Raw genomic sequence first — 25,854 nt, forward strand, 5'->3', positions numbered from 1 at the left:
GAGGGGCCGCAGTCAACGTTATTACTCCTGTACTCCGTGTAATGCTCCAAGAATGGGACGAGTAGCGTCCAGTCAGCGTTTCGCTATTTTAGCTGACACTGCCGACCAAAATGCAGTATCTCAATGTCGGGACTCTAATGTGGCTACCTGATTCTTTGGAACGTGCCTCATACATATCTTCTAAATGTAGCTGCGTTGTAATGAACTGATCCGCGTTTGTAATGCTGTAATTGGATGTAGACTTGAGCTTTCGAGCGCTCAGAAAACAACGCCAGGTCTTGCACTTGCCTTAGTATTACCGTCCAATTATATGTAATGAAGTAAGTTGCACTTTCTGATCAAAGCTTATAAAAAAAGTGTTGTGCAGAAACCAACAAAATCGGGCTAACCTTAAAACGTTGATGCCTACAGCGTTATAGCAGCTTTGTCCCTAGAACGTAGTACGCAACAGACACGACTGACTCAAACACATCGTTGGTGACAACAGAAAAACATGACGGCACTGCCGAAAAACGAGGCAGTGTCGTCGGTCGGCTAAACCCCGTCCGTGCCGAACTTTTCGGACAGAGGCTTCATCCTCTTCTCTAGCCGTGTTAATACTAATATTCTATTGTTCAACCAATTTCGTACGTACACGTTACGGTCCGACAGTACATCCCGGCGCACTGTCTGTGCCAGGTGCCCTACGGCAGCCAAGAGAGTCGTTCCCCTCTCCTAATTAATTTTCTCGCCAGCATCGCCGCTGTCCTCTGGACGCACCCCTCTGGCCGCAGCCACGTGCTGGCGGCGAGTTCAGCGCAGGCGCGTCTCGTGGGAAGGTTGAAGAAGCTCGGGATGACCGTCGGTGGTGGGAGGCAGCAACGCGAGGGAAAGTGGACGCGCGTGCGAAGAAGAGAAGGGTGCTCCTCGCCCCCAACCAGCGAGAAAAGTGCGGGAAGAAGGCTCCCCCGGCGGCCGGCCCACCGACCTACATAGCGCGTCTTTCGCCGGCCTGCTCGTTATAAGAAACCAGTCTGACGGTTGCGTCGGCGGACTCGAGCCAGCTTTCGGCGGAGCGGGGGCTGTGCTCACTTCTCTCATCATCGTCTCTTCCTACTCGCGGCTGCTTCGTGAGGACGAGCGGAGGAGGCGCTTCGGCAGCCGAGACAAGCAGGTGAGTGCTCGGGTCCAGGAGCGACGACAAAGCGATGGATACCACGCATAGTGCGTACTCCCTAGCGGAGCAGGCCGCTGTTAGAGCACCGGGCGGTCCGAGTCGTGCCAACCCAGGTAGGGCCTTCAATCAAAACCCAATGGATTGCTTCCAAACAGTGTAATGCGTACCGTCCGTGGAGGTGCCAAATTCGGACCGGTGAGCACCAAGCCTTCTCTCACCGTCGAGGGATTTGGAACAATACCGATGGATAACGAGGCCGGCACAGCATGGCTCAGAAGCAAATCCCTTGGCCTCTTTACTTTTGACAAAGCCTGTCCTCGGCTCTGAATGCAAGCGCGCAGGCAATTGAAGACGCTGTTAATGCGAGGCATTTGCCCCCTAAGCAGTCAGCGAGGTGGCCTTTGTATCTCTCGTACACTGGCGTGTTCCGTGCAGGACGAACCGAATGTTGCTACTGGCACTCTAGCCAGTCTTCGAAGAGCACCGGGGGATGCTCTCAGCTCCGTCTCTGAGAGGCAGGTCTAGATGCGCTCCGGCTCCAGCTTCAGTCCAGTGAAAACGACGTTCCCTGCACTATGGAAAGTCTTCTAACTGTCGGCAGAGAACCCGCGGGCATGCAGCAGGCAGCCGCGGCTACCGGTTGCAACGCACCCCCCTCGGGACACCTCCGCTGGACTCGGCCAAGCGCCCGGGCGTCCTTGCATCGCTGCGACGGTCATCCTCCGATACGCGCGCAGCGGGACGAGGCGGCGCGAGCGATCTGGTTTCCCACGCGGAGAACGCGTAGCGGGAACCGATTAATCGCTCCGTGCACGCGATAACCTCTGGGGTCAACATTACGCAAGGCAGCCGAAGGTGCGTCTGGAAGCCGCTGAATGCGGAACTAAGTCGGGCGGGAAGTGCTTGCAGTGCCAAGGCGGTGGTAGTGTTTTGGCCGGGGATGCACACTGGTTTTTCCTCATTGTTTTCTTCCTTAAGCCTTCTTTAGAATACAGCTGGAGTGAAAGGAGAAACATCCACATTCCTCGGCGTCTTATAACGCACTTGTGACTGTGCATCGTTAACACACTCCCTGTCGCCACTTTGTGTCCGGGGCCAACGGAAACGAGATAAGCTCTGAATCTATAGTTGCCGGACTATGCAGTTGGCATTCATCTCGGAGCTTGGCGAGCTACCGAATGGTACGCTTACTTAGAGTTTGAACCAAAGCAATCTGCCGAAGGCTTCCATGAAAAAATAAATAAATAAAACACATTAAATGTGCACAAGAGAAAAGAACAGAGTGTAGTTTGCAGAAAAAGCGTGAGAAAGTAGAACTTTCCTAGTAGAGCGACATCCGAGGGCTTCGAAATGCTGGATGTATCTAGTCTAATAGAGCTCAAGGAGGAAGCCGCAGATTGCTTTCAAATGAGGCGCTGGAGCCAATGGCGTCTACCAATTGTCATGACGTCGTGGTTAATCCGTGTTTAATCCCCGCCCACGCGAGCGTGGCTGTGGATTAGCCACGGATTAACCTAGCTTCACAGGGAATTAACCGCGGCGTCATGAAAATCTTTCGAAGCCGTTGGGGGGTGGGCCTTCTTTGAGGGGAATTTGCCACTTTGTTCTCGACTTGGTTCCGTCTCTGGAGCTGCCTATGTCTAATAACGAGTGCGTCGAGGAGACGAAGGTCCCCTCGAATAGTCGGGATGTTCACCTTGTACACTGCACGTTTGAGCTGAGGTCTAAAACAAGAGGAACAACGAATTGGACATTCCTGAGGCAATCTTCCAGTCAAAAGGAAGTTTAAAAATAACCGAAAGGAATTTCTCGTCTCCTTGAGGCCACTTCTTATCAAATGCACTCTTAGGTTTGGTATGGTTAATGAGGGTTTAACGTCCCAAAACGACTGAGGCCATGAGGGACGCCGTAGTGGAGGGCTCCGGAAATTTCGGCCACCAGGGGCTCTTTAACGTGCACTGACATTGCACACCCCACGGACCTCTAGAATTTCGGCTCCATCGAAATTCGACCGCCGCAGCCGGGATCGAACCCGCGCCTTTCAGCCGAGCGCCTTAACCACTGAGCCACTGCGGCCGCAAAAAAAAAAAAGCACACTCTTAATGAAACTGTCCGTTTCACTGCCAATTACTGACCATTCTGCGCAACTTAATGGGATCACGACTGTTTGCTGGCGTCACATCGGCAGGTTTATTGTTTCAGAATACGCGAACGGATACACCCGGGGGCGATACAGCACTAGAAGCGATGCTGGAAAACCGGCCGTCGCCACGTTCTCGTCTTTTACCGCATACTGCCAGGAAATTGACCACTCTGCAATGCAAAGAGACCTCGCCCTCAACATCGTCATTTTATAGCCACAACTGAAAAAAAGGCAAAAACGTCCCCAATGTGAGCAGTTAGTGACACTATATAGCATCGCTCCCCGTACCCTCCTACCTATTAGCTCTCTATGGAGTGCGATTTCGAAACAAAAGGGCACTTAAGTTCGCGTTAAAGTAATATTTTCTTCTTTTTTTTCTTCTATCGCATCGGATTTCCGAACGACTTCCGCCGCGTACGCATACGGTAGGCGCGTTGGACTTGCTCGTGCGCGATTACGCGCGGGACAGATCGGGCCCGTGTTAAAATTAAACGCCTTGCGCAGCTCGGAGGCAGACATTTGCGCGGTTTCTGGAACTTAGGCGCCGCGGAGAGAAGGGCTCTTGTGCAGCATCGCTTTGATGGCTTTCTGTTGTCCTAGTTCTGATCGTTTTGAGCTTTTCTTGCTTGGTAAAACGCGGACCATGACGAATTTCCTTTCTTAATTCCCGGCTTCTTGTCACAGTACGGATTGTAAGGCTACGAAATGTGGGTACGGAGACTATTTCTGCGAGACTATTTAGTCACGATCTTTGGTGAGGACTTCTCACCAGACCCTTTTATTTATCTATTTACTTCACTATTGTTTATAACGAATTTATTCCTCGAGACACCTGCGGTCTGATAAAACGCACTTCGTCCGGACCCTTGTGGTAGGTGTGGCATGCAACTGTGGAGTATGCATTCTCCTACACAGATGCATTCGGAAGCTTGAGGGACAATCGTCGTGGCTGGATTAATTGGTCAGGCACCGCATCCGTTCTCCGCTGGTGGAACGATGGCGTGTTGTCTTCTGCTCTGGCTTCTGCCCATTCATCTGCAGTCTAGATTATACATTTCTCAAGTGCTATGGGATAAAAAGAAAGCGCGCGCGCGAGAGCGGGAGAGATTGCAATTATTTCGTCGTTTTCTTGTATACCTTCATTTGGTTACAAAGAATGTGCACTTCTTAATTATGTTTACTTAACGAAAGCTTCCTCTCTTCTGCTGGAATTGGCCCATAAATGACTTTAATAATCATTTAAAATGGCTACCAGAACACATACGACATACTCTGGTGGAGACTAACACAGATGAATCAGAACGGACAACCTGGAGACATCTCTCAACTATGCTGCATGGAAATAATTATTGATGCTATCGTACTTTAAACGGACGCCGAGGACAAATGGAAATTGGCCTGTGTGGAACACAGTAATAATCTCAATGAGGCCACTCTAACCGAAAACGGAGTTTGTATTAGCTGGAAAAAAGACAAAGAAAAAAAAAAGAACGAAATACGGGATTCGCCATCGCCGGCCGATTTCGAAAGTGAAATGCGAGCGTCGACACCGTTTTCACTGCTGATCTGCGCTTCACCGCTATTCACTTCAGAACAGCGGAAACCCATCTTTCTCGCTTAAGGACGTCAGGTTTAGGTTTATGGGGGTTTACCGTCCCAAAGCGACTGAGGCTATGTGGGACGCCTTAGTGGAGGGCTCCGGAAATTTCAACCACCAGGGGGCTCTTTAACGTGCTCTGACATCGCACAGTGTATGGGCCTCTAGCATTTTGCCCCCATCGAAACGTGACCGCCGCGGCGAGGATCGAACCCGCGTATTTCGTGTCAGGAGCCCAGCACCGTAACCCTTGAGCTACCGTGGCAAGAGTCTAAGTAGACTGACGGGATGATATCTAAATCCTGTTTTCTCGGCGACAAATGCGTCTATTGCTGCCGGACAAACGTCAGCACAGCCAGAAAGAGCCAGCTCGAGAATCAATTTTTATTGATAAGAATAATTAGGTGGAGCTGTTCTCAGCATCCCTTCAAAACTGAGGTCGAGGTGGTTCGGAGCTTGAAAGTGCCGCCTATGGCGCCGTCCGGGTGCAGTTCTGCGACGATGTACCGTAGGTGAGTGATAGGAAGCTGTCCCGAACGCAGAATCGCCTGGACAAAGTGGAATAGTGGACTCCTGCGGCGTGGTTCGCACTCTTCGTCGGTTCTGGTGCCTAGAGGAAGCAGACGAAGACGCATTTCTATCACTTGCTCTTCTCTGCAAGCACATGCCGGAACGCTTTTGTTGCTGCTCAATCGAGGAAAGCACTGGCAGCATGCACGCTGGCCCCTATATTAGTTAGCAGCCGGATGTAAAAATTTCTCGCCTTTTATTTCATGGCGGCCCTGCTGCCAAGTTAAAACTGCTAAGGCGAACACTTGCCTTCAGTAGCCGTATACTCGAGGGTAACGATACACAGTCTATATTGGGGTCACCAATGAAGGAAAAAAACTGGCGCATTACTTCAGGCTCAATGGATTTCGCGATAGTTGCTTTTCTCTGCATTTCTCCGTCAGGAGGCAAAGTTTAGATGGGCCGTTTGTAGACCAACGGTTTGGGACTATTTGATACTTACATGACATCAAACTAACCGCAATAATTTGCCGTGCTAACCAAGCACAGCTTGTAAGGAGTAAGGGAGCAAAGCGTCGTGAGTTTGCATTGTTTCGCATCGTGCGCCCTGTGCTTTAAAGCGTTAAAGTAAGCGCCACCGGAGACAGCACGTTTTGCAAGACTTTATGGGACTTCGGCATACTGAGCTCCTTTGCGGTAACCTTTCGCCTCGGACGTAATTTATCTCCGACTAAGGTCTCTGTCTGGATGTCTTTACATTTTGTCTCCTCAGGTGCCACACGGTTTTCCTTTTTTTTTTCGGTTTATTCTGCCGCATGGTAAAGGCATTTGATCGGTTTGCGCATTGCTGCTTGAACCACGCTTCGCTCCAAGTCTCGTGTCGCTTGCAGTTTCTGCGCACCGTACACGTCGCATTCGACACAGCGCATATGCAGTACGTAGCGCACAAGACTTTCGGGTCTAACCTGTTGAACGTTACCCGCGTAAGATCAGATCGGGCGCGCAACACGCGACCAGGTCTCAAGCAGGGGTTACCTGAGGTCGTCGGCAACAAAGCGTAATAGTGGGTCCTATCTTGAAACTTGAAAGCAAAAGGGGCCAGTTCGAACAACGCTGGATGAAGGCCAAGCAGTACTGAGGCTTTCTCTGAGGCTTCTTGTTTGGCGAGGAATGCAACCGGTCAGAATGGGCTGAAGTATCCTCTCTGACTCTGCGACGGTGTGAACAGCTGCAAACAATTTTTTTTTGCTGAGAGCACTCTTCGTGCCAGGTATACGCCCGCATCACGATTTGCTGTTGCAGAAGTGCCGTTCTGTCATCAAAGGTATAGTTGCAAGCATCGCCCGAAGGCTGGTGGTGTTCTGGAACGAGAAGTCAGCTCGCGTGCACTACGGCGCCCTAATTAACAAACCCGCTCTGCATATATCGAGTTAATCCCCTTAGAAGCTCCAAATCTGGGTGCGAGGTTGTTTCGATATAGTCACGGCCGGTCCTGTACAGACGTTACTCTGTGAACTGACGATACTCAGAGGCAGTCTATAATGCTACTTCCCTGTTGATACGTTCTCGGAAAGAAAAAAAAAAGAGACCAAGGCACGTTGTGAGGATACAAAAGGGCGAACTCTGTACAGCACTACTTTCTTGGTGAATGTGTTCTAGTATTCATAGCACTCTGCCCATTCACTGTGCAGAACACTACAGAACGCCTGCAATCAGCGAAGACACATATCACGGTCATTAAGCTTCCTTGTCAAATCAGTGCGTATTTCTGAATAACGCCGTAATAAAGTGAACGATGTATAGTGAAATTATCCAACAAACACGAGTTCAACTCCAAGCAGGCCTACTGATAATGCGACAGCCCGCGCGAAGGGAGACGAATGCTGCAGAACCGGAACACAGGGCTTTGAACGAGAGAAGCGCTCGCACCGACACAAGTGGGTCAGACGAGCAATACCGCAGTAACACGGTGATCGTTTAGCCCTTTCCCTGTGTGCGCACATCCACTCTGAAGCTTCTCGGCCGGCGAGACTTGCTCGCCGCGGTGCGCCGCGCATAATTTATTTCACGGAGGGACGCGCAGGAATTTATGGCAACTGCCGCTCGTTAGTTCGACTGGCACGCGAGCGGTCGCGCCGCAACACTCGTGTCGCGGGGTTAATGCTTCGGGAAAAAGCGAAAGCGGCTTGTTTGTCCTCCGTCAAGACGATGTACTGCGTGCTTCGGACGTGTTTGCTAATTAAAGGCCCGTGTAGCGGAGGCTGGGCTGTCTTTGCGCCGACGCGCGCGACTTGCAAGCACCGGCAGTGGGGAGAATAACACTTTTTGTCCTCGTCCATGCCACAAGGCGTGCCGTCACTGTTGTGCAATACCCAGCTGTGAATTCCCCGGAGGGCCACAAGCCTCGAGCGGGGTACGCGTTGCGTTGTTCGCATTTTGATCGCATCACAGGCTCACACATCCTGTTCGCCGTGGACGTGCATACGTGGTGACTTGAATTGCTCAGGGTTTAACAGAATCGAAAAATTTTCCCCTCTCAGGCTCTAGTTCCATGTTCAGGACCCAGTTACCAAATGTGTACAGATGCATGATTATAAGTTTATCGTGCCGTACGTGTCAGCCGTCTGCTCATCATGACAGTTGCGGAAGTGTGGTGTATTTAACAAACGCGGAAACGCTAATACGTATACGTGTGTTGCTGCGTATTGTAACAACACATACGCGCTCGCATCTGAGAAACGAACGCTTTACATAGAGGGCGCGCGGGATCTCGTGCAGTTATATACGGCGTACGTGTTTCAAATTGTTCAATACAGAATTTTCTTTGAGAAACCGTGAAAGATACGTCGGTGCGGTCTGTGCAGGTGTGTTATGCGTGAAGGCTGACATTTTTTGCGCAATAAAGTGCAATCAAATGGCGAATAATTAAGTAATTAACCTTTTAATTTTTGTTCTACGGTGCTAAATTGTAATGCGAAATTTAAGTCCTCCAACATCGAAGGCTAGCCCCGTTTATAAAATTTCAGAATCGATATCATGGTTCGAAGTATCAAATGTGAAAAATCCGCTTTTTTAGCACGCCAGGTTGGCGCGCTTTGCCTCATTGCAGACTGCTGAAATGGCGTCCCTCTGTGGGGTATCGTCACGGGAATCACGTCACATCACTTACGTCATAGAAGGCGTAAACTGCGTGTGTATTGGATTCAAGCGACGCTGTTTTATCAATTTGCAATGCGAAAAAGCCACTTGGAAGAGTTTTCAAAAGCGCTTATTTCATGATCACCGGGAGCCATGATGCCGATTCTTAGATATTAAAAACTGGGCTCGACTTGGGTTTTGACGGCCTTCAACTTCGCAATTTAATGTTGGCCCCTAAAACCGAAAATAAGAAAGTTGATCAGGTTATTCTCGTTAATTATCTACTTTTCGTTGCACTCTACGAAGTAAATAATGTCCGCCCTACCATACAGTCAACCTGATGAGACTGCACTGAAGTATCTTTCCTGGTTTTTAATAATATACTCCCGGTATATATACAGGCATCAAACTGCGGCACATATACGCGTCGCCTAGCTGTGTCTGAGCGAGGCACAAAGCTGCCCTCACGGTTCACTGCGTGCTTCTGGTTCATGGCGCCTCGGCTTCGAGACGACGCGAAAGAAGTCCGGGTGCGTCGTATATTTGTCGCTGTCCTCGTCGGGCCCGAGAGGAGCAAGAAGTCCAACTCTGCCGCCACTCGCATCGCACGCATCTTTATTCAAGCTGTGCACAGAAGGCCCTTAGCGCGAAATTAGGCGCCGGAGGGCAACGCCACGTATAGTCGTTATACACTTAACGAGGCGCGAGTTGTGCGAGCTCGCGGGGAAGGCAGCGGACGGCTAGTTAACAAATGACTGGACAAAGGCGGCTTCCATTAGAGGCGAGAGAAGACCTTGTCCCACATCGAACGAGAGCGAGCCACGCGTGCCCGGTGCCGACACGAGACGCGGTCGGTATAGGGCACGCCGTCCCGGGGGGCCGGAGTCCGCGATCTGGCGTCACGAGCGGCGGCGATGCGACCTCAGCTGCCGCCGCAGGAGCGCATCCTTGACGCCTCGAGGGTCGACCGGATAGCCTCTGCTACGTCGCTGCCTGCGGGCACGCGGACCCGACGGCCGATCAGTCGGCGGGCGGACTCGAAGGACGTCATGCGGTCGGACAGGCTGCGCGTCTATGGGAGTGCTATTATAGCTTCCCTGCTCGGACTAATGAGCAGCTTTTGTATTGGGAGTGCGCGGTAACGATGGGACTTTCAGTTGCATCCGGGTGTTCCTTTTGAAGCGGCTATCCGCATTACTTGCGGCGGAATGACACCCTGAATGTAATCAATTGTCGACTGGAGAAAAATGCCCTACGGGAGCACAGGGTGATGCCAGTCTATTTGACCCGGACGCCAGAGCTGTTTTGATGAAACGTTGACAGAGAATCGCAAGCATCGTTCCAGCCGTGACGAAACACGTCTTAAATAGCGTCTGAGAAATTTCTGCGAGGCGCCTCCAGGCACAGAGGACACCGCCGGCCACAGTGACAGGAGCTCTCTCTCTCTCTCGTTTTGTACCTCCATGTATTCTGCTGCACTGTTCTCGCTCTCATTAGCGAAATGCCAAACATTCGGCCACATATCCTACGCGCTCTTCGCAGGAGCCAGCTCTGCGCCACTGTACTCACACTAAAAAGAAAGAGCTGCATGCATTTCTTTCTCATCAGAGGCGTTAATCACAACAATACCTTTAATGAAATCTGCGATCAGTGAAACTGACGAGAAGATGTTACGCGTTGAGGTAAAATTAATACACTCTAAAATGTGGGAACCAGGAAAGCATCGTTAATACGTACTATGCTTTTTATTGTTTTGTTTTTTTCACAACGTGTCCAAAAATAATTCTATGCTCGCCTGCTTAAAGTTGTAGAATGAAGTAAAACTTCAAGCCGGGCTTTTTGGTTCGTAGTCTTCTTCAGAGTCTTTGCAGAGCAATGTAACGACACAATGGCACGCAGTAGACGATCGACACAGTCGAACACTGCGTCGCGTTCAGTGGTGCATCTCAGGTTAAAGTGCGCGGAAGACGAGATACCAGAACCAGAAATACACGGTACAAGCGCCGGCTCGCAGCGCTATGCTTCACAACGAGGGCCGTATACGTGCATATATGTGTGCGTGTACACAGCTAGGAGTCGCACATACCCTACACATCATCTCTTGCTCGTGATACTGCAAAGGTATCGTATGTACAGGGTTGGTCAAAAGTTCCCAGGCCACAGCGTCTGCTTTCGAGCGCTGTAGTCGGGCAGTTATGACAACCCATGACGCCCTAAATCTCTCTAGAGAATAGAAGTATCATTCTCAACTCTGAGAACCTTGATAGCTTTATTGCTATCGTAAGTGGCAGGATATGCCGCTGAAAAGCAGACCCTGTTGCCTGGGAACTTTTGACCAACCCTGTACCAGCGCTGTCCACGAGGCAACGAGTACATCGCCTGCACTACAGCGCGTCACGTCGGAACCTTCGGCGTTTACTTGACCTGAAACACGACCAAAGAAACACCAAGCGTTGTTTAGAAATCTCATTTCTCAGCAAAAGCGTTGAGAGCTGAGCAAGTTAGTGCATGTTTGACGGAGGAAGCAGTCGAAAAAGACGGATGGCCGCAAGGGAAGCACGCGCCACGTGACCAGACTACACAGCAGTGGTTTGGCCGGTATGCATGCATTTTCTTGCAGGAAAAAAAGGTACCTGATAAATCATGGTGCAGGCACATGATACAAAGCGATTCCTGTGTGTATAGTCGCACATTAGAAGGAACACGTTTTATAGCCTCAACCTGATTCTGTATCGCAGCATATAATCAACTAAAAAGCGGGCGACGAAAAAACAACGTCCACATATACATTCTTGCCATATTCTTCAAATTACGTGATAATCGATGAGCGTAGCTTTGACCGTGGTTTTGCTTTTTTATACTGCACGACTCTGTCTAGTTCAGAGTAACGGATGTTGGACGAGTTGGTGCATGACGCTAGAGAAATAGCGGCGGAACTAACACAGCACAGAAAAGAACGGGACACATGTGAGCCCAGTACTTACTCATTTTACAAGCTTTTTATCGGCTTTTTGTATTACATATCGTGGAAACCAGAAGACTGGATAACAGTGTCGGGGCGTGAGTGGTCGAGGCCTTAGCGTAAACATGAAACTGCATAGACATGAAAACAGTCCACAAGTTTGTAGACGCCACTTTTGCGGAGCCCAATGTATAGAGCATACGGTAGTTAAACCAGCCACTTCTCATCCAGCACGCTACAGCAGGCATCGGATTCGGTGGTTCCAGAATGTTTTCTCTCTCTGCGGAGAAGGATCAACCTCCAAAAGGCGAACGTCGATCCTAACGGGGCAATCACATGTGTCTGCGCCTAAATGCCCGACAGTCATTCGTTAGTCTGCTATTAGTCCTGATTCGCCGTTGGCACACCCGCCTAACAGTGTTGTTCCTGTCTGCCTCGTCACTTAATTGTCCAACTTTATTACGACAGCAACGACGCTTGCGCGCAACACAGAGACCATATACATAGCAGCGCGCGAGCGTCCCTCACAAAGACTGTCCCGGCTGGAGACAACTAAAGGTGCCCCCGCTATATATACGCCCGTCGCACTTTCCGCGGCAAACCCAAAGTTCGCGCAGACAAAGGGTTCCATTTATAACCGCGCTGCGGCGACCTCAAAATCGCGTGTCTGGTGCCAGGGATGGCCCCTGACGGGCACTCATTGGCTTTCGACGACGTTCGAACGCTTCTCTAAAAGCTGCGCTCATTTGCATACTCGTGGCTGCTTTTAGACAGACGGGGACTCCTGCCCGGCGCGGTGGCCGCGGTGACATGTGCCGTTGATCATTGCCATTGCTGCCCGCGCTTGTAGCTTAGAAATTTTCCTAGCCAACAATATCATGCAGTATATGTATATAAATTGTAGTTTATCAACCTCAGCGGTGGCCTAGTGGCTTGAGCATCCGTTCGTATATGCTGGAGGCTCGATCTCCACTGCAGCCACACTGGCTACTTTTCCAGTGGGCATACAATCCCTCCCTCGTTGCCCAAACTGTCCTGGCGTCACTGAAATCAAATCGTCACCAACTTGTCAACTTGTAGCCCATCACGGCAACGTTCTCGGGTGCGACCTCGATTGTGAGTCCACCAATTCTGGATACATTTCTTTCCCAATCCCACTGATTGTTTGAAAACACATTTATTCCACTTGGTTAAGTCTACGAACGCTGCGGTGAACGGTTCGAACTACCGTTTCTCACCACGGAGTATAGTTAGGGCTCTACGTTTTCGGGTTTTCTTTTTCTCGGAATTCGGTGGGCTAAAATTCGGGCGATATTTTTCGAGCTCTAATTCGGGTGAAAACCGGGTTATTCAGGAAAATTTTCCGTAGTTCGGATTTTTTCGAGTAATTTTTTGCAGCACAAGGCAGTTTACTATAACAGTTCGTTTTTTTTTCGTAAACAACACGGAAATCGCGGATTGCTATTAAAAATTATTTAGCAACTAAGATTTTTTTTCTAATCTGTTACAGATATTTCGTCGCGTATTCAACCAGTGACTTATGAAGCACTACCGCGTTTGAGCAGTACCGTGAGCTGCCTTTATTCGTGCAGTGCGAAACATATAACATCATAGCGACGATTTAAAACGTGACAGGTCCTTGGATGAGGGTGTCGTCAGCGTCGGTAGCGCTTCTACAGTGGCTCCGATAAGACGTGTTAACGGCCTCTGGCTTCTAGCTAAACCGCCCTTTCCGAATTTATCCTCAAATTCGTCCGCCTCGTGAAAACGAGCGTTACAAGAGGTTTAGGGCCACTAATTTACAGAAGACACCCCTCTGGTGTAAGCACTAGATATCCACAATTTTTCTTACGGTGTCTTAAGCTTTGTGAAATGGAAAACCAACAACGGCTCACTTTTAAGGAGAAATCGGGTCTTACCCGAAAACGAAGGGCCCTATATAGGTATAGTGCACTCATCGGTGTGCTAAATGTAAGGAATAGACAGTTGTTGACAGAAGCATACTACTTAACATTTTTTTCTGCGATGTTTATACCAGTGGTAGCGCAATAGTGGCTTGATATATTGTTGTCCGACTTCGTTGCAGTCGGGTTCATATGGTTGAAGACCCCAAAATAGTAGTCAGCAGCGATTTTTCGAGACACTAAGCGCAGCAAGTGCCCCTTAAAGCTTGCTATCTTAAATGGAAGCCAGCCAGCGTTCCGCAGAAATAATGACGCTTCTGACAGAGTTATTCATATGGCAACTGCTACATGTTCGCAACGGGACGGCGTTGAACCGAATTCTTGCTATAACAGGTCTGGTCTGGTTTAAGCGCAGTCATAATGTGAGAGAGAAAAGAAGTTTCTGGCGCAGTATATTTTCGGGGTGTTAGTCAGAGACAAAACAAGCTTCTTTGTCTCCCGGAAATTAGAACAGTCATTAGTGCACTAGAAGGTCCTCTAAATTCCAGCAGTCTGTTCCAGCTTGTCGTGGTTAAGTTAAAGCTCGAAGTGTTCTCCAAACGTTTTGCGGTGCTCCGTTCCCGGGGTTTTCTTTTCTCTTACACCTCCCAGCAAGAAGCGCTCGTGAACTCGAAGATCTCGTCGCGCGAGTATATCCTTGTCTTTCGCGCCGCATTAAGCATCGCGGCCAGCCACGATGCGGCAGAGACAGCATAGCGTCGCTGTCTGTGCGTAGCTACTGCAGGCGAAAAAGCAGCAATCTGAAGACGAAAAACACGGGGGCCGTGTTTGCGTTTCCTTCTGACCTTACGGCACATCGCTCCAACATGGCGAGAAACGTCGCGCCGCGCGCGTCCCACGGTTTTCCATGCACTGGGCAAAAACAAAACCGCGAGGAGGCAGCGTGCGCGCATTGGCGTGCCCACACGCGGCCGCGCATCCATATGCAACAAGGACGTGCGCCGGAGGCAGCCCTCGGTGCGCGACCTTTATGCGCGCCGCCGGAGAGAAGCTGGAGTGCCAGACGGAGAACACTCCGGGTTGCCCGAAACGTCTTGTCTGTGAACCCCGTGGGCGTGGCATTTGCTACAGAGAGGGCTGAAAGAGTATGCCGTAAGGGCTGTGGGGACGGACGTGCACGTACGGAACGGCAGATAAGACACGTCATACTTCAAGAGAGCGAGGGCTTCTCTGTGAACGATCCATGAGTCCCGAAACAAGGTAGATAAGTGGAGACCTCGAAACGAGCTTCGGTGAAGAGCATAGTCGTGTTGAAGTCGCGTAAGCGTAGCGAAATATAGCCCCAGTGACAATCTGCATGGGGGAAACTGAAAGGGAAAGAAGCGCAAGAAAACGCCATGCTGTCGATCCCGTAGTGTGGCGCCCTGAATGCAACGCATACCCGGATGCATAAAACCGAACGTTTTTATTCTTTGTAGACCAAAAATAACTCGGAGAAATTACTAAGCCAGTGGGCGAGGAAGACGCGCAAGGAAAGAAAGGAAGGACGGAGTGGAAGCTCGGTGCTGCAGCGTTTCACTCAAAGGCGACATCACCGGGCCGTTTCGAAATCACTGCGGCGAATTCCTCCACTTGGACCTCGCTTTGTGGAAAAACGGAGCGTCTCATCTGCGCTCGGAAGCAGTATAGTGCTGGCACGCGCCCGCCGTGGCAGACAAGCGGAGAGAAGAGGGGAAATACGCAGTTCAAAAGGGGAATGACGAGAACACACAGCACAGTAAAGCGAGAGTCTCCTGACTGCACTGCGTCGCCTCCTCTCGCTCCGTAAGGAGTGGCGGCCGGTGTGAGCGAGGCGGACGACGCGTCCTGTCTCTGGCGGTTCCGTCCTCGTTTGACCCACGGATCGGAGCGCGCGCCAGACGCCCACGTGGTACGCACGCACGGCTTTTGAGTGCCGCCGCCTATGCCGCGACCCCATCAAGACGTCGCGCAACAGCGCTCGGTAACTGCACGTCAACGCTGTAGTAACACACACGCTCATCGCGTCCGTGGCACCGCCTCTTCGCCGTCGAGCGGCAGTGCCGCCGAGGCTACAGAGACTCGTTTTTTTTTCTATTTTCATTGTTGTTGCTGCAGGAGAGAAGAACTGAGTGAAAGCAGATCAGCCGTGACACACGACAGCACGTCGTTCTCGTCGTGATGGTTTCGGAGCGTGTGCAGGTGGGAGCGTTCTGGAGGCTGGCGGGACTTGTCCGCTTGGGATGAGCTTTCCCAGCGGGTCTTATCGCTCCAGTTGTCCGCCGAGTGTATTCCGTCCCGAAAGAACGGACGTTTCCGGGTTTCTGTGTCGGCGAGGGGCCGCGGTCCATGCTTCGAGATTAATTTTCCCACGGCTTCTTGCTCGCATCACACACCGGACGGACACGGCCCGTCCTTTTGAACGTCAGAGATGCGGGTGCGTCATGGATGGAGTGTTATATTATCCTGTATAAGAGTAATTTATGTTCAGTCTCACGAGCGAACAGCTGCATTCAGTGCTGCGATAGAAACATCGTGGCAGGTGATCCAATCTCGTGTCACGTTTATGCTGAAGAAAACACACCACTCTTTGCACGAAGCGCGTTAGATGTGTGTGAATACACACATCTCCGTGTTTGCTGTGGAGTTACTATGAGCCCCCTCATTTCCAGTACTGAAAAACCTTCCTTCGAGTAATGTATAGTCTCTGCAGCAGAGCGGCAAGCTAAGCAAGTTGGTGCAGATGCATTGTCAGAAAAACTGCGCTGCACTCTAACAGGCGCGAAGAACAAGGCTGAGTCCTGTCCATTCCGTCTCTTGTTTTCCGCGCCTGTTCACGCATTGCAGTTTTTTTCGACAATGTGCAACCTCTGTTCTCAGTGCACGCACAAGATACAGCTGCCATGCTCTGGTCCGCACCGGTGCTGAGGCACTGTCGCATTCTGTCATCCCAGCCGACTCTCTGTACCGAAAGCGCGTCGCAAAGGCAAGACGTTACCCAACCGGTGAGAGATAGCGCAGCGGGAACGCGCAGTCCGCATCATGGTCCGCATGCTGCGCGCTATTGCGACGGCGCGTGCGGTAGGTCCGTTGCCGCCTGCTTCGCGGCCAAAGCGAGACCAAAAAGGTCAGGGGAGGTCGTTACATGTCGTCCCCCCTCTCTCTCCTGATGACACAACGCCACTGGCCTCGTGACGCAGGTGCTGCAATCGGGCCAGCGGGAGCCAGCCTCCTTTGGACACCGCCAGGAGATCGTCGGTCCAGGCGCACGCCATGGGCCATGCCACGGGGGTCGCAGGTGAGCAAAGTCCTCGAACGGGCCCCTGGGGCCCTGCCCTCTCCCGGAGGCCGACCTTGCGCAGGAAGGAAGCGGCCGCTTCCTGGATCGTCCGCCAAGCAGAGGAAGTGGTGGCTCCGTTCCACTTAGAGCTTCTTCGGACGGCGGGAACAAAGAGAAACCGCCCGCGGCGAGACGCTTTCGCACGATCTCCAACGCAGGGCCGGCTGTGAAAGGCTCTCCTCTGGAGGAAGGGCGAAGGCGTGCAGGGAATGAGGCGCGCGCATCCGTGCGCTGATACGGTGAAAGGACGCCTAGCTCTTCTTCCGAGTGTTTGTATTGAGGCGGCGTCCTTTTGTCCATTCGGCGAGGGAGACCGCAGCAAAGCGGCTGCTGAACACTGCGACGGTGAAGCACAGCGAGGCAGCCTTGCTGTTTTGGCAGCAGTGCGTCTCTCACAACGATATTTAATTGGAACCATCTTTCGAAATCAACAATTCTTTGGGGTGATAACGTGCATGAAACGAATTCTTTGTTAAGAGGCTATGAAATCAATGGTTAAGTGCATATACATAACAGATGTGCGTGGGCGCACTTTCAGCAACATTTTATGCGAGCAAATCTGCTATAGTAGGATACAACTTAAAAAAAAAAACAGCAGTTGTTAACACTGGGCCACGATCCGCGGCGTGCTGTACTACTCCGCTAGCCAGTTACAAAAGTAAACGAATTCAGCTGTTTACTGTTTGACTTTATTAAACAAGCGAGGTATCGAAATTCCAGAGCTTATAACTATTTTCTCGTGGTTAGCTTGTTTAGGTGACGAGAGAAGTTTAACAACGGACTACTTTTTATCGTGGAGGAATTCTGTGCGCCGGTCCTAAATGTGGGCGGAGCTTCATTGCAGACTTAAGTTGTATCCGACTATAGAACATGTATTTCGCAGGCGACGAACAAGGGTTGTGATCTGCCGGCGAAGCAGTGTTTGACAAAAAAAAAAAAAGAACGGGAAACCCACTGGATGTAGCCTTCGGCACTGTACAGTTCCTTCACAGTGCGAGGTCATCAAGACAGTCGCGTGTGAGGAAGGGCTCTGTCGTTTACATTTCATCGTACAGTAGAGCCAATTTGCGTTTCATCGGCCGAAGCGCTTGTAAAAGATATCGGCGAGAAGAGCTGGCCGTAGCGGGCACAGGACAGGGTTAACTGTGAGGATATGGGATAGTCCTCTGTACAGAAGAGGACGCAGTCGGGATGCTGCTGCTGCTGTGATGATGACGATGATGATGATGGTGGTGGCAGTCATTCAGCTTACCCGTCTACGCGATGCACGAACCGCACAAACCGTTATAGCAAGGACGCTCATGAGCGTTTCTGGCGTACTAGCTGTAACACATCTTGAATGGCGCTTCGAGCGAGGCTGCTGCCTCTGCGCCACGTGCGCTGTGTGCTCGGCGGGGGAAGCAACCAGGAAGGCACGCCTCGCGTCCACGAAACCACGGGGCTCCGCGCGAATACCGCGAAACGTCGTCGGCCGCCTCCAAAACGATGACAGGTTGTCAGCCGTCGAAGAAGCGGCGGCCCCGTTACGAGCAGGTTTGACAGAGGCTCCGAGGGAAGAAGCTCGCCAGCGGGCTCACCGGTGCCGCATCGAGGCAGCGGTGCCGTGCGGCTTGGGACAATGCGCGCCTAGAACGGGATAGAGAGAGAGGGAGAAAAATGCAGAACAATAGCACGCCTTCGGGTGCCTATAACGAGCCCGACCAGCTCACCAGACTCGTCTGCCGCCGCCGAGAGCAGCGCGCCAATCGCGGACGCTGCTGTTTTGGGGCTGTTCTGCCGCGCAGCCTCGTTTGTCATTGCGACTCAGCTCCGCCCGCAGCTGACGAATCTACGGAGCGCTCATCCAAGGCGCGCTGCGGGTCTCCTGTCTCGTAACTTGGTTGCAACGTTAATTAAGGTCAGCGGCAAGGATGCCGGCCGAGACGGGTTTCGAAAGCCGAATCATTTTCGGTGTCCGCGGCTCGAATGTACAAACAATCACGGCGCAGTGACAGTGAACCACTGTTGGCACATAACATGTGTATTTAATAATTTGTTGTGTGCCCAGGCCATGCATCGTTACAGAAGGAAGGGCAAAGAAGTCGGAAGATATGACAGGCACGCAAGACGTGGAAATGCGGCGCCAAGTAGCATAGAGAGAAATGCAGACACAGTGAGAAGAAAAACAGTGAAGGGATAAAGGAAGTGAAAGAGAAGATGGACTTTATGAAAGAAAGTAGAGTCTTTCGTGCGCACTGAACGTCACCATGTAATGGATTAATCGCAAAACAGACGCATGAAGCCTGGGGATTGTTAAAACTATTAAAAAAAAACAAAGAGAGATGCAAGCTGGAAGAAGCAAACAAGACAAGAAGACGTGGGTTCCGTTATTCAGTACGGGCGCGCTCTAAATCTAAATCCAGACCCATGCGAAAAAATTGCCTGTGTGTCTACCACCCTCCTTTAAGCGGGCTTTGAAGGCTTTACTGAAAACTGCAGAAAACGGTCATTAAGAGCGTATGTTTGTTTTTTACTGCGATAGCAGCAGTAAGGCCATTCTGCGAAATGTCGGTGTTGAGAGCTGAGGAGTGAAACCTCCACCCTCCCATTAGAGGTGCCCACCATATGCCCATACACCGATGCACTCGCCTCCACTCCCTTCGGAAAGCATCCAGCGACATCCACCCTCCATACGCCACGTCCCCAAAGTGAGAAATAAACGATGCTTGTTCAAATGCAACCGCTAACACCCCCCCCCCCTTCCTCCCTACAAGAGTGACCCAAACATCCGCCCTGACCAGAAGCCAATAAGAGGAGCCCATTTCCAGAAGCCTTCACCCATGCACGAGAAGCTCGCCGCAGCGTAATGAAAAAAGAAATCAATTTCAAACACGGAATGGGAAGGCGACCAGTGCTAAAACTCCCTGCCGTTGCTGGAACGTCGCTGGGTCACTTCGTACGATCGTCCGTCAATTTTTACTTTCATTTCTGTCCTTCCCATGGCGGCAGACGAACGTCGTGTATTCCTTTTCATTTTCTCGGAAGAACAACTTCGATCACGTCAAAACCAGCGTAGTACGTGTTCGAAGGCTGCGTTCGAATATTTCTCAACGAGTCCTCGAATAGAGAAGTTTCAGATTTTCTAAAATTTTCACAAGTGATAGGCTCATTGTCCAGCAAAGCAAACTTCCAGTTAACTACGCCATTTTAGCTGGTGCTTTGGTTAATGACCCATCCTTCAAGTAATGCCCATCTACGGGTAATGAGGGATGCGCAGCCTTCTGCTTTACCCGCGCTGTCTATTTCCCTCGTAATGTTTCATCACCTTGTGCAAACCACTATTCTTGTGAATTTCATCTGGGAGTCTCTGAGGAGGTGACAAAAAACAAGCAAGCAAAGAGCACATCACTTCTGACCGACAGTGTCGCATCTTCAACATGTATGAGCGATGGAGAAAGTGAGAAGGAAAACGGACCGCCATGCATAGGGGCAATGGCCATGACATACGTCGTGCGTTGCACGTCGTCGGGAGCACAGCCAGCAACTGTGCCACGGATGGCGCATGAAAACAAAGTTCGATCGACTGCCGATGCACCCACCGGGTCTGCTATTCCGTGACCTCTCCCAGCGCCCGTATACATAAATAGACTCGTGTCCCATGCAGTGTGCGGGCGGAGGCAAGTACAGTATAGACCGACGCAGTTCTTCGTGGCACGCGAGACCGGTTGCAATGATGAGGCTCTTGATGGCAGAGCGGCGCCGGGGCGAATCGGGACAGGAACGACCGAATAGGTCCCATGTATGTCATCTACCGTGGCCGCCTGCTGTTGTCATTCAGCACGAGTGCATAGCGAAGTACGGCGGCCACCGCTCCAGGATCCAACGCGTACTTTTGCGCTGTTTGAAGGCTCCGCGAAAGCTGCACTGGCATGTATTGTGCTGTGCTCTCTTACGCGGACATTAGTCGCGTTTGTGGTCTATATTCGGCTTTATGGAAGTATGCCATAGTGACTATCCTTTGAAGGGTGAGATTACGGAACGTTGGCATTGATGAGCTCATTTTGAGAATAACTGCCTACGTTACAGGATCAACAAGAGCTATCAGTGATGAATGAGCGGTTACACGAGAAATACGGTATAGTGGAAAGTTGACTGAGTCCGCTGTATTAAAGAATGCCGCGCTACTGACAGACGATTGAGAGGTAAAATATTGGAGAGCATGCAAATATATGACGCAAGAAAATCATGCGTTCGCACTTACGCTTCAAGTTCAGGATAGGCTTCCTTCCCTTTGGGGTGTTGCGAATAAGGGCAGCAATCAGTCTGGATGAGTGAACTTTTCGCCTGAAAATAAACCCCGTTGGTGACATTGCGATATGGTGAAGTTGTCTCGAAGAAACGCGAGAAAAAACGCACAGACCTTCTCCTCTCAGAAACCGGGCTCGTGGCGACAGCAACTGACTCGTAATGATGCCATGCATCATTCATGCTGGGCCGAAGGTATGCTGAACAGCTCCTTTGTTTTTATTCGTGCAGGGCTCGTGCTCCTGTTGTTGGTGCTGACCACGTGTTCCGGTGCACAAGGAGAAGTACGTAACGCTATTTTACTTTACAACGAAGTGGTCTTTGGCCAGCGGCCTGTTTTCAGAAAATACCAAGCGCAGCAGAACACGATGCGCGATATTTTCTGCGCAACTTGAGTTAAATGTTGCTCATAGTGCTACAAAGACAAATAATTAAGAATGCCTGTCGTCACTAAGAACAAAATTTCACTTTCATTCCAGACAGCCTGTATGAACTGAAAAATAAAATTGTGTTGAAATTTAAAGTAAAATTTATGCTACCACTGACTTCTCTAGAGAAAGATGCCTTGTTAATCTTGTGGACAATTTCTGCTTGCCAGCCGAAGACGGGTGCGCTGGTCGAAGGTCGCCCCACAACTAGTCAAGATGCCACGGAAGAAGGGACTCTGGTGACTCCGCGGCCCGGCAGGCGCGTCATTGTGTACATGGGAAACCGGCCGTGGTTCTCGAGCATGTACGGCACGGCGGATGCCAGCAGGACCGAGTATTACGTGCCTGCCGCGGCCAAGCCGACGACGGCGATAGCCAGCAGAAGGAGCGACCCTCCGTCACTTTCGTCCCAGGAAAGTGGCCAGGCTGGCGTCGCGACCGTTGGTCTCAGCGACAAGGCGAACAAGCTGAGCAGCGCTTCCCTCCTGGCTTCCGAGACCACGAGCAACGAGGCGAGCGCCGACGCCGAGAACGACAGGTCAGACCTTATCGGCGAACTGGATGTCAGCAAGCACCCGCCGCCGCCTCTGCCGCCGTTCAGCGGTCCGAAGATCGAGTTCCGCTCAAGGACAGTCCACGATCCGACGCAGCCGAGCAACGGAGACGGCGGCAGCTCTCAGCACGACCAGAGCAGAAGCGGCGACGGCACAGCGGTCGCAAACCGAAGAGCCGCCTTGCAGGAATCTCCTGGCGGCCGGTCTGCGGAGCTGAGCGCGGCCAGACAGCAGGAACTGGCAGATCGCAACCAGAACTCGCGGTACTTCACTTTTGGACCGGGCAGCTCCACGACCAGCGGAGGCACCAGAAGCAGCAACTTGTTCGCGGCGACGGAGAGCGACGGTGGGGAGGCGTCGCGCGACGACGACCCCGCGCCATTTGGTGGCGGCGACCGCTTCAGCCATCAACGCCCGACGTTCAGTGGAGGTCAAGACAATAGGCGGCCTCCTCTGCCAGCACTGCCGCCTCCGCCGCCACCCCCGCCGCCGCCGCCGCCAACACCCACCGCTTCTCCGCCAACTGCCTCGACTTTCGGAACCACGCGCTTCAATTTCAACTTCCAACCAGTGCCCGCAATTTTCGGCAACAACAGCCTCAACAGGGGTGATTTCCAGTTCGAAACGTCGCACGACCAAGACTCGTCCGCGCAGCGAGACAGTGACAGCAGGTCTGGCTTCAGCAGCGCCGTGCAGAGGACAACACCTCCGGTAACAAGTCAGGCGCTGCGTCAGTTTCCGTCAGCCTCACAACCACCTGCTCCGGCCACTCCGCCTGTGCCACGACAACCCGTTGGAGCCGACAGGCCGTTCCAGACATTTTCCAACCAGAGGCAAGCGCCCGCAGCTGTTGACGCAGATTCCGCAAACGCGCCTTCGTCCGCTGGTCAAACACTGCGCTTCAACTTCCGGGATTCCAGTCAAGCAAGGACGAACTCACCGCCGAGGCCTGTTCAGACTCCCGTGACAAACTCTTTCGTCACTTACTTCACCAATCAGGATACAAAGCAGGCTCAGAAGTCAGCGCCATTGACAGATGGGACAAGCAGGCAGCAAGAAGAGCCCAGGCTGAGCTTTCGCAACAACTTCCAGACAAGACCACCACGGCCACCACCCCAGCGACCTACGACGACATCGTTTTTTCAAGGACCGCAGGCACCTCAAACACAGCGATCAAATTTGAGAAATAATCTGGATGATAATAACAGCAGGTCGCGCGATTTCCCTGCACCAAATACTAGAACTACTCAGCCGTTCCGCCAGAATGTATTTCCGGTCGACCCGCCGGTAAACTCTTTCGCTTCGAACCAGAGGCCTCAGAGCGGGTTCACTTCCAGTCCAAAGTCGCAGGAAAACTTTTCGCCAAGCCCGAGAAGCCAGAATACGTTCCCGCCAGCGAACAACCTGCCGAGAGGAAATTTCCAAACTAGCCAGCCACCGAGAAACAATTTCCAAACGTCTAGACCATTGAACAGCTTCCAGTCGAACCAGAGGCCTAACAGTGATTTATCATCCAACACGAGACAGCAAGACAGTTTCGACAGCAATTCCAGAGGGCAGAACAATGACCAGGGCAGCTCGAGGGTTCAGGATAACCGATTCCAAAGCTTCGGGAGGAGCCAGAACAACTTCCAGTCAAACGAAAGGCCACCAGCTCCTTTTCCAGGCAACCAGCCTAACACACAGTCCGCACCTCGCTCCCAAAACGGGTTTGCAGTGAACCAGAGGCCGTCAGGCTTGTTCCAAGGCAATCAGAACACGTTTTCCACAAATCAGCCTAGGCCCCAGAACAGCTTCGCGGGGCCGGACCAGTCTTCGCGTGATGGGAGCCAGGTGAGCCAGCGCCCCCAGGACCCCCCTCGCGGAAGACCACAGAACAGCTTCCAGAACGTTCCTCTGCCGCGTCCGCAGTCGCCGGTGCCCTCTCCACCGGCAGTGAGGACCCCCCCGCAAAGCAGCGACAACTCAAACCCGCAAGACACTCTCGAACCATTCCGCAACGACTTCCAGATCGCGCTTCGACAGAGAGCATTTTCAGCAACGACGGCTTCTCCCGTGGATGGTAATGACGGCGGTGGAAGGACGACGACCCGCCAGAGCTTTTCGCAGTCCGGCAACGCGGCGACCAGGAGGAAGACCAACCGGGTCGTCTTCATTCCAGGGAATTTCGGCGTGACACCCACACGGAGACCAGACCCCTACCGCTCTAAGCTTCCGGGATTGGCGGGCTCCGACTATCCGACCTACAGTGAGGTTCCTTTCACCAACTTCAAGTGCTCGGAGCAAAGCACCTCCGGCATGTTCGCTGACGTCGAAGCTGGCTGCCAGGTGGGTGAGGCCAGAGCTTTCTGATATAGCTGTCCATTGTGCGACAGAGCACGTCTAGCCGCCCCTCTCGAAAGACGCCGTCAGTAATCACTTTTGCGGCAACGTTTTATTATCCATGGCGCTCTCAACAGCATACAGGACAGGAAACCTCATGCGGACAGAGTTCCCGCGCATTGTTTTTTGCCTGTCTCTTATATAAGCACCGAGTTTGCGGTTCCCAAGTGTGGAGTCTAGCTTTCTCTGCACAAAGAGAGAGAGAGAGAGAGAGAGAAATTCATACGTCGCTTGTACTTGCGTAACTCAGTGTGAGGGGACAAAGGAATACGTGCCGTGTGCTCTGGGTGAAGTCGCGTCGGCGCAGGGTATTAAAAATGTTGCTCTGCCGTAAACTTCTGTTCTTCTCTATCTTTGCACATTTCACGTGGCGCAGTTCCAAATGATGCGCACGTATACGGGCGAGATATCAGTGAAAACTATTATTCTGCCACATCTTTCCCCGAGTTGTCCAGCTGACCGTGTTCGTCCTTTTCCTTATAACCTCCAGGTGTTCCACTCGTGTGACAACAGCAATCGGCAGAAGAGCTTCCTCTGCCCCAACGGAACCATATTCAAGCAGGAGCTGTTCACGTGCGACTGGTGGTACAACGTGGACTGCGACTCGTCATCTAAGTACTTCCACCTCAACGCGGAGATGTACACCACCACCCCGAGGCCCAAAACGCGGGACAGCCAGATAGACGCAGACCGCCGCGACGTCGACAGCCGATCAGATTCCGGCCGGCCCCGGTCTTTCTAGCTGTAGCTCTTGTCATTGTCATTATATATTCACTTCCATTCCCGGGAAAGAAAACGTAGAGAAAAAAGGAAACGTGCAAGTCGGGACTGCATGTTGAGGACGTAGGCGACTTTCCAAGGCTAGGAAACGGATGCAAGGCGCGCTGCACGACCAAATGCTAGCAAAGTTGAGTAGAAAATGCGTCACCCGTGAAAAAAAAAGAAACCTAACAGATTTCATGCATGTAAGAGGCATACAACGCTTCTCTCCGGGCGCAACTCGGTTCCGCAGAAGCATGGCCTACTTACGCACGCACAAGAGAGTATTCGAGGTTATCTGTCCATTATGCGCGAGGATAAGGACGCGCGCTGTACTTGAAGACAATGTAAGGAAACCATTTCCCATCATTAATGCCTGAATGGTGTATTTAGGGTGTGTTCTAACGTGCTGAATTGCATTGTTTAGATAATTCACGAACATTTCATTAATCTCACTTCAACGTCATTCCAAGGGCTCTGTGACTGTTCCGGCCGGTGCAAAGCACCCGAAGGAGGATAGAACACGTGTAGACACCCCACCCATTCCTCCCAAAGCATATATATAAAGGAAGAAAAATATACGCGTGGCATGCACCTTCAGAGCAGATATATGTGTGAAAGAAAAAGAACAGTTGCTTGAAACTTCAATAAAGATTTGTCGTTTTGTTTGTTGGTTGAA

General features: G+C 51.6%; 1 protein-coding gene across 1 annotated transcript; it reads left to right on the forward strand.

Annotated features, from left to right (window-relative positions):
* Positions 1-993: 993 nt before the first annotated feature.
* LOC144098309 (uncharacterized) lies at positions 994-25,854 on the forward strand. The gene is made up of 5 exons (XM_077630853.1): positions 994-1,153; positions 16,629-16,726; positions 21,284-21,336; positions 21,651-24,362; positions 24,907-25,854. The coding sequence occupies exons 2-5, from the start codon at positions 16,702-16,704 to the stop codon at positions 25,156-25,158; spliced, it is 3,042 nt and encodes a 1,013-aa protein (XP_077486979.1). The 5' UTR covers positions 994-1,153; positions 16,629-16,701; the 3' UTR covers positions 25,159-25,854.

Source organism: Amblyomma americanum, chromosome 7 (genome assembly GCF_052857255.1).
Source record: "Amblyomma americanum isolate KBUSLIRL-KWMA chromosome 7, ASM5285725v1, whole genome shotgun sequence".
Taxonomy (NCBI): domain Eukaryota; kingdom Metazoa; phylum Arthropoda; class Arachnida; order Ixodida; family Ixodidae; genus Amblyomma; species Amblyomma americanum.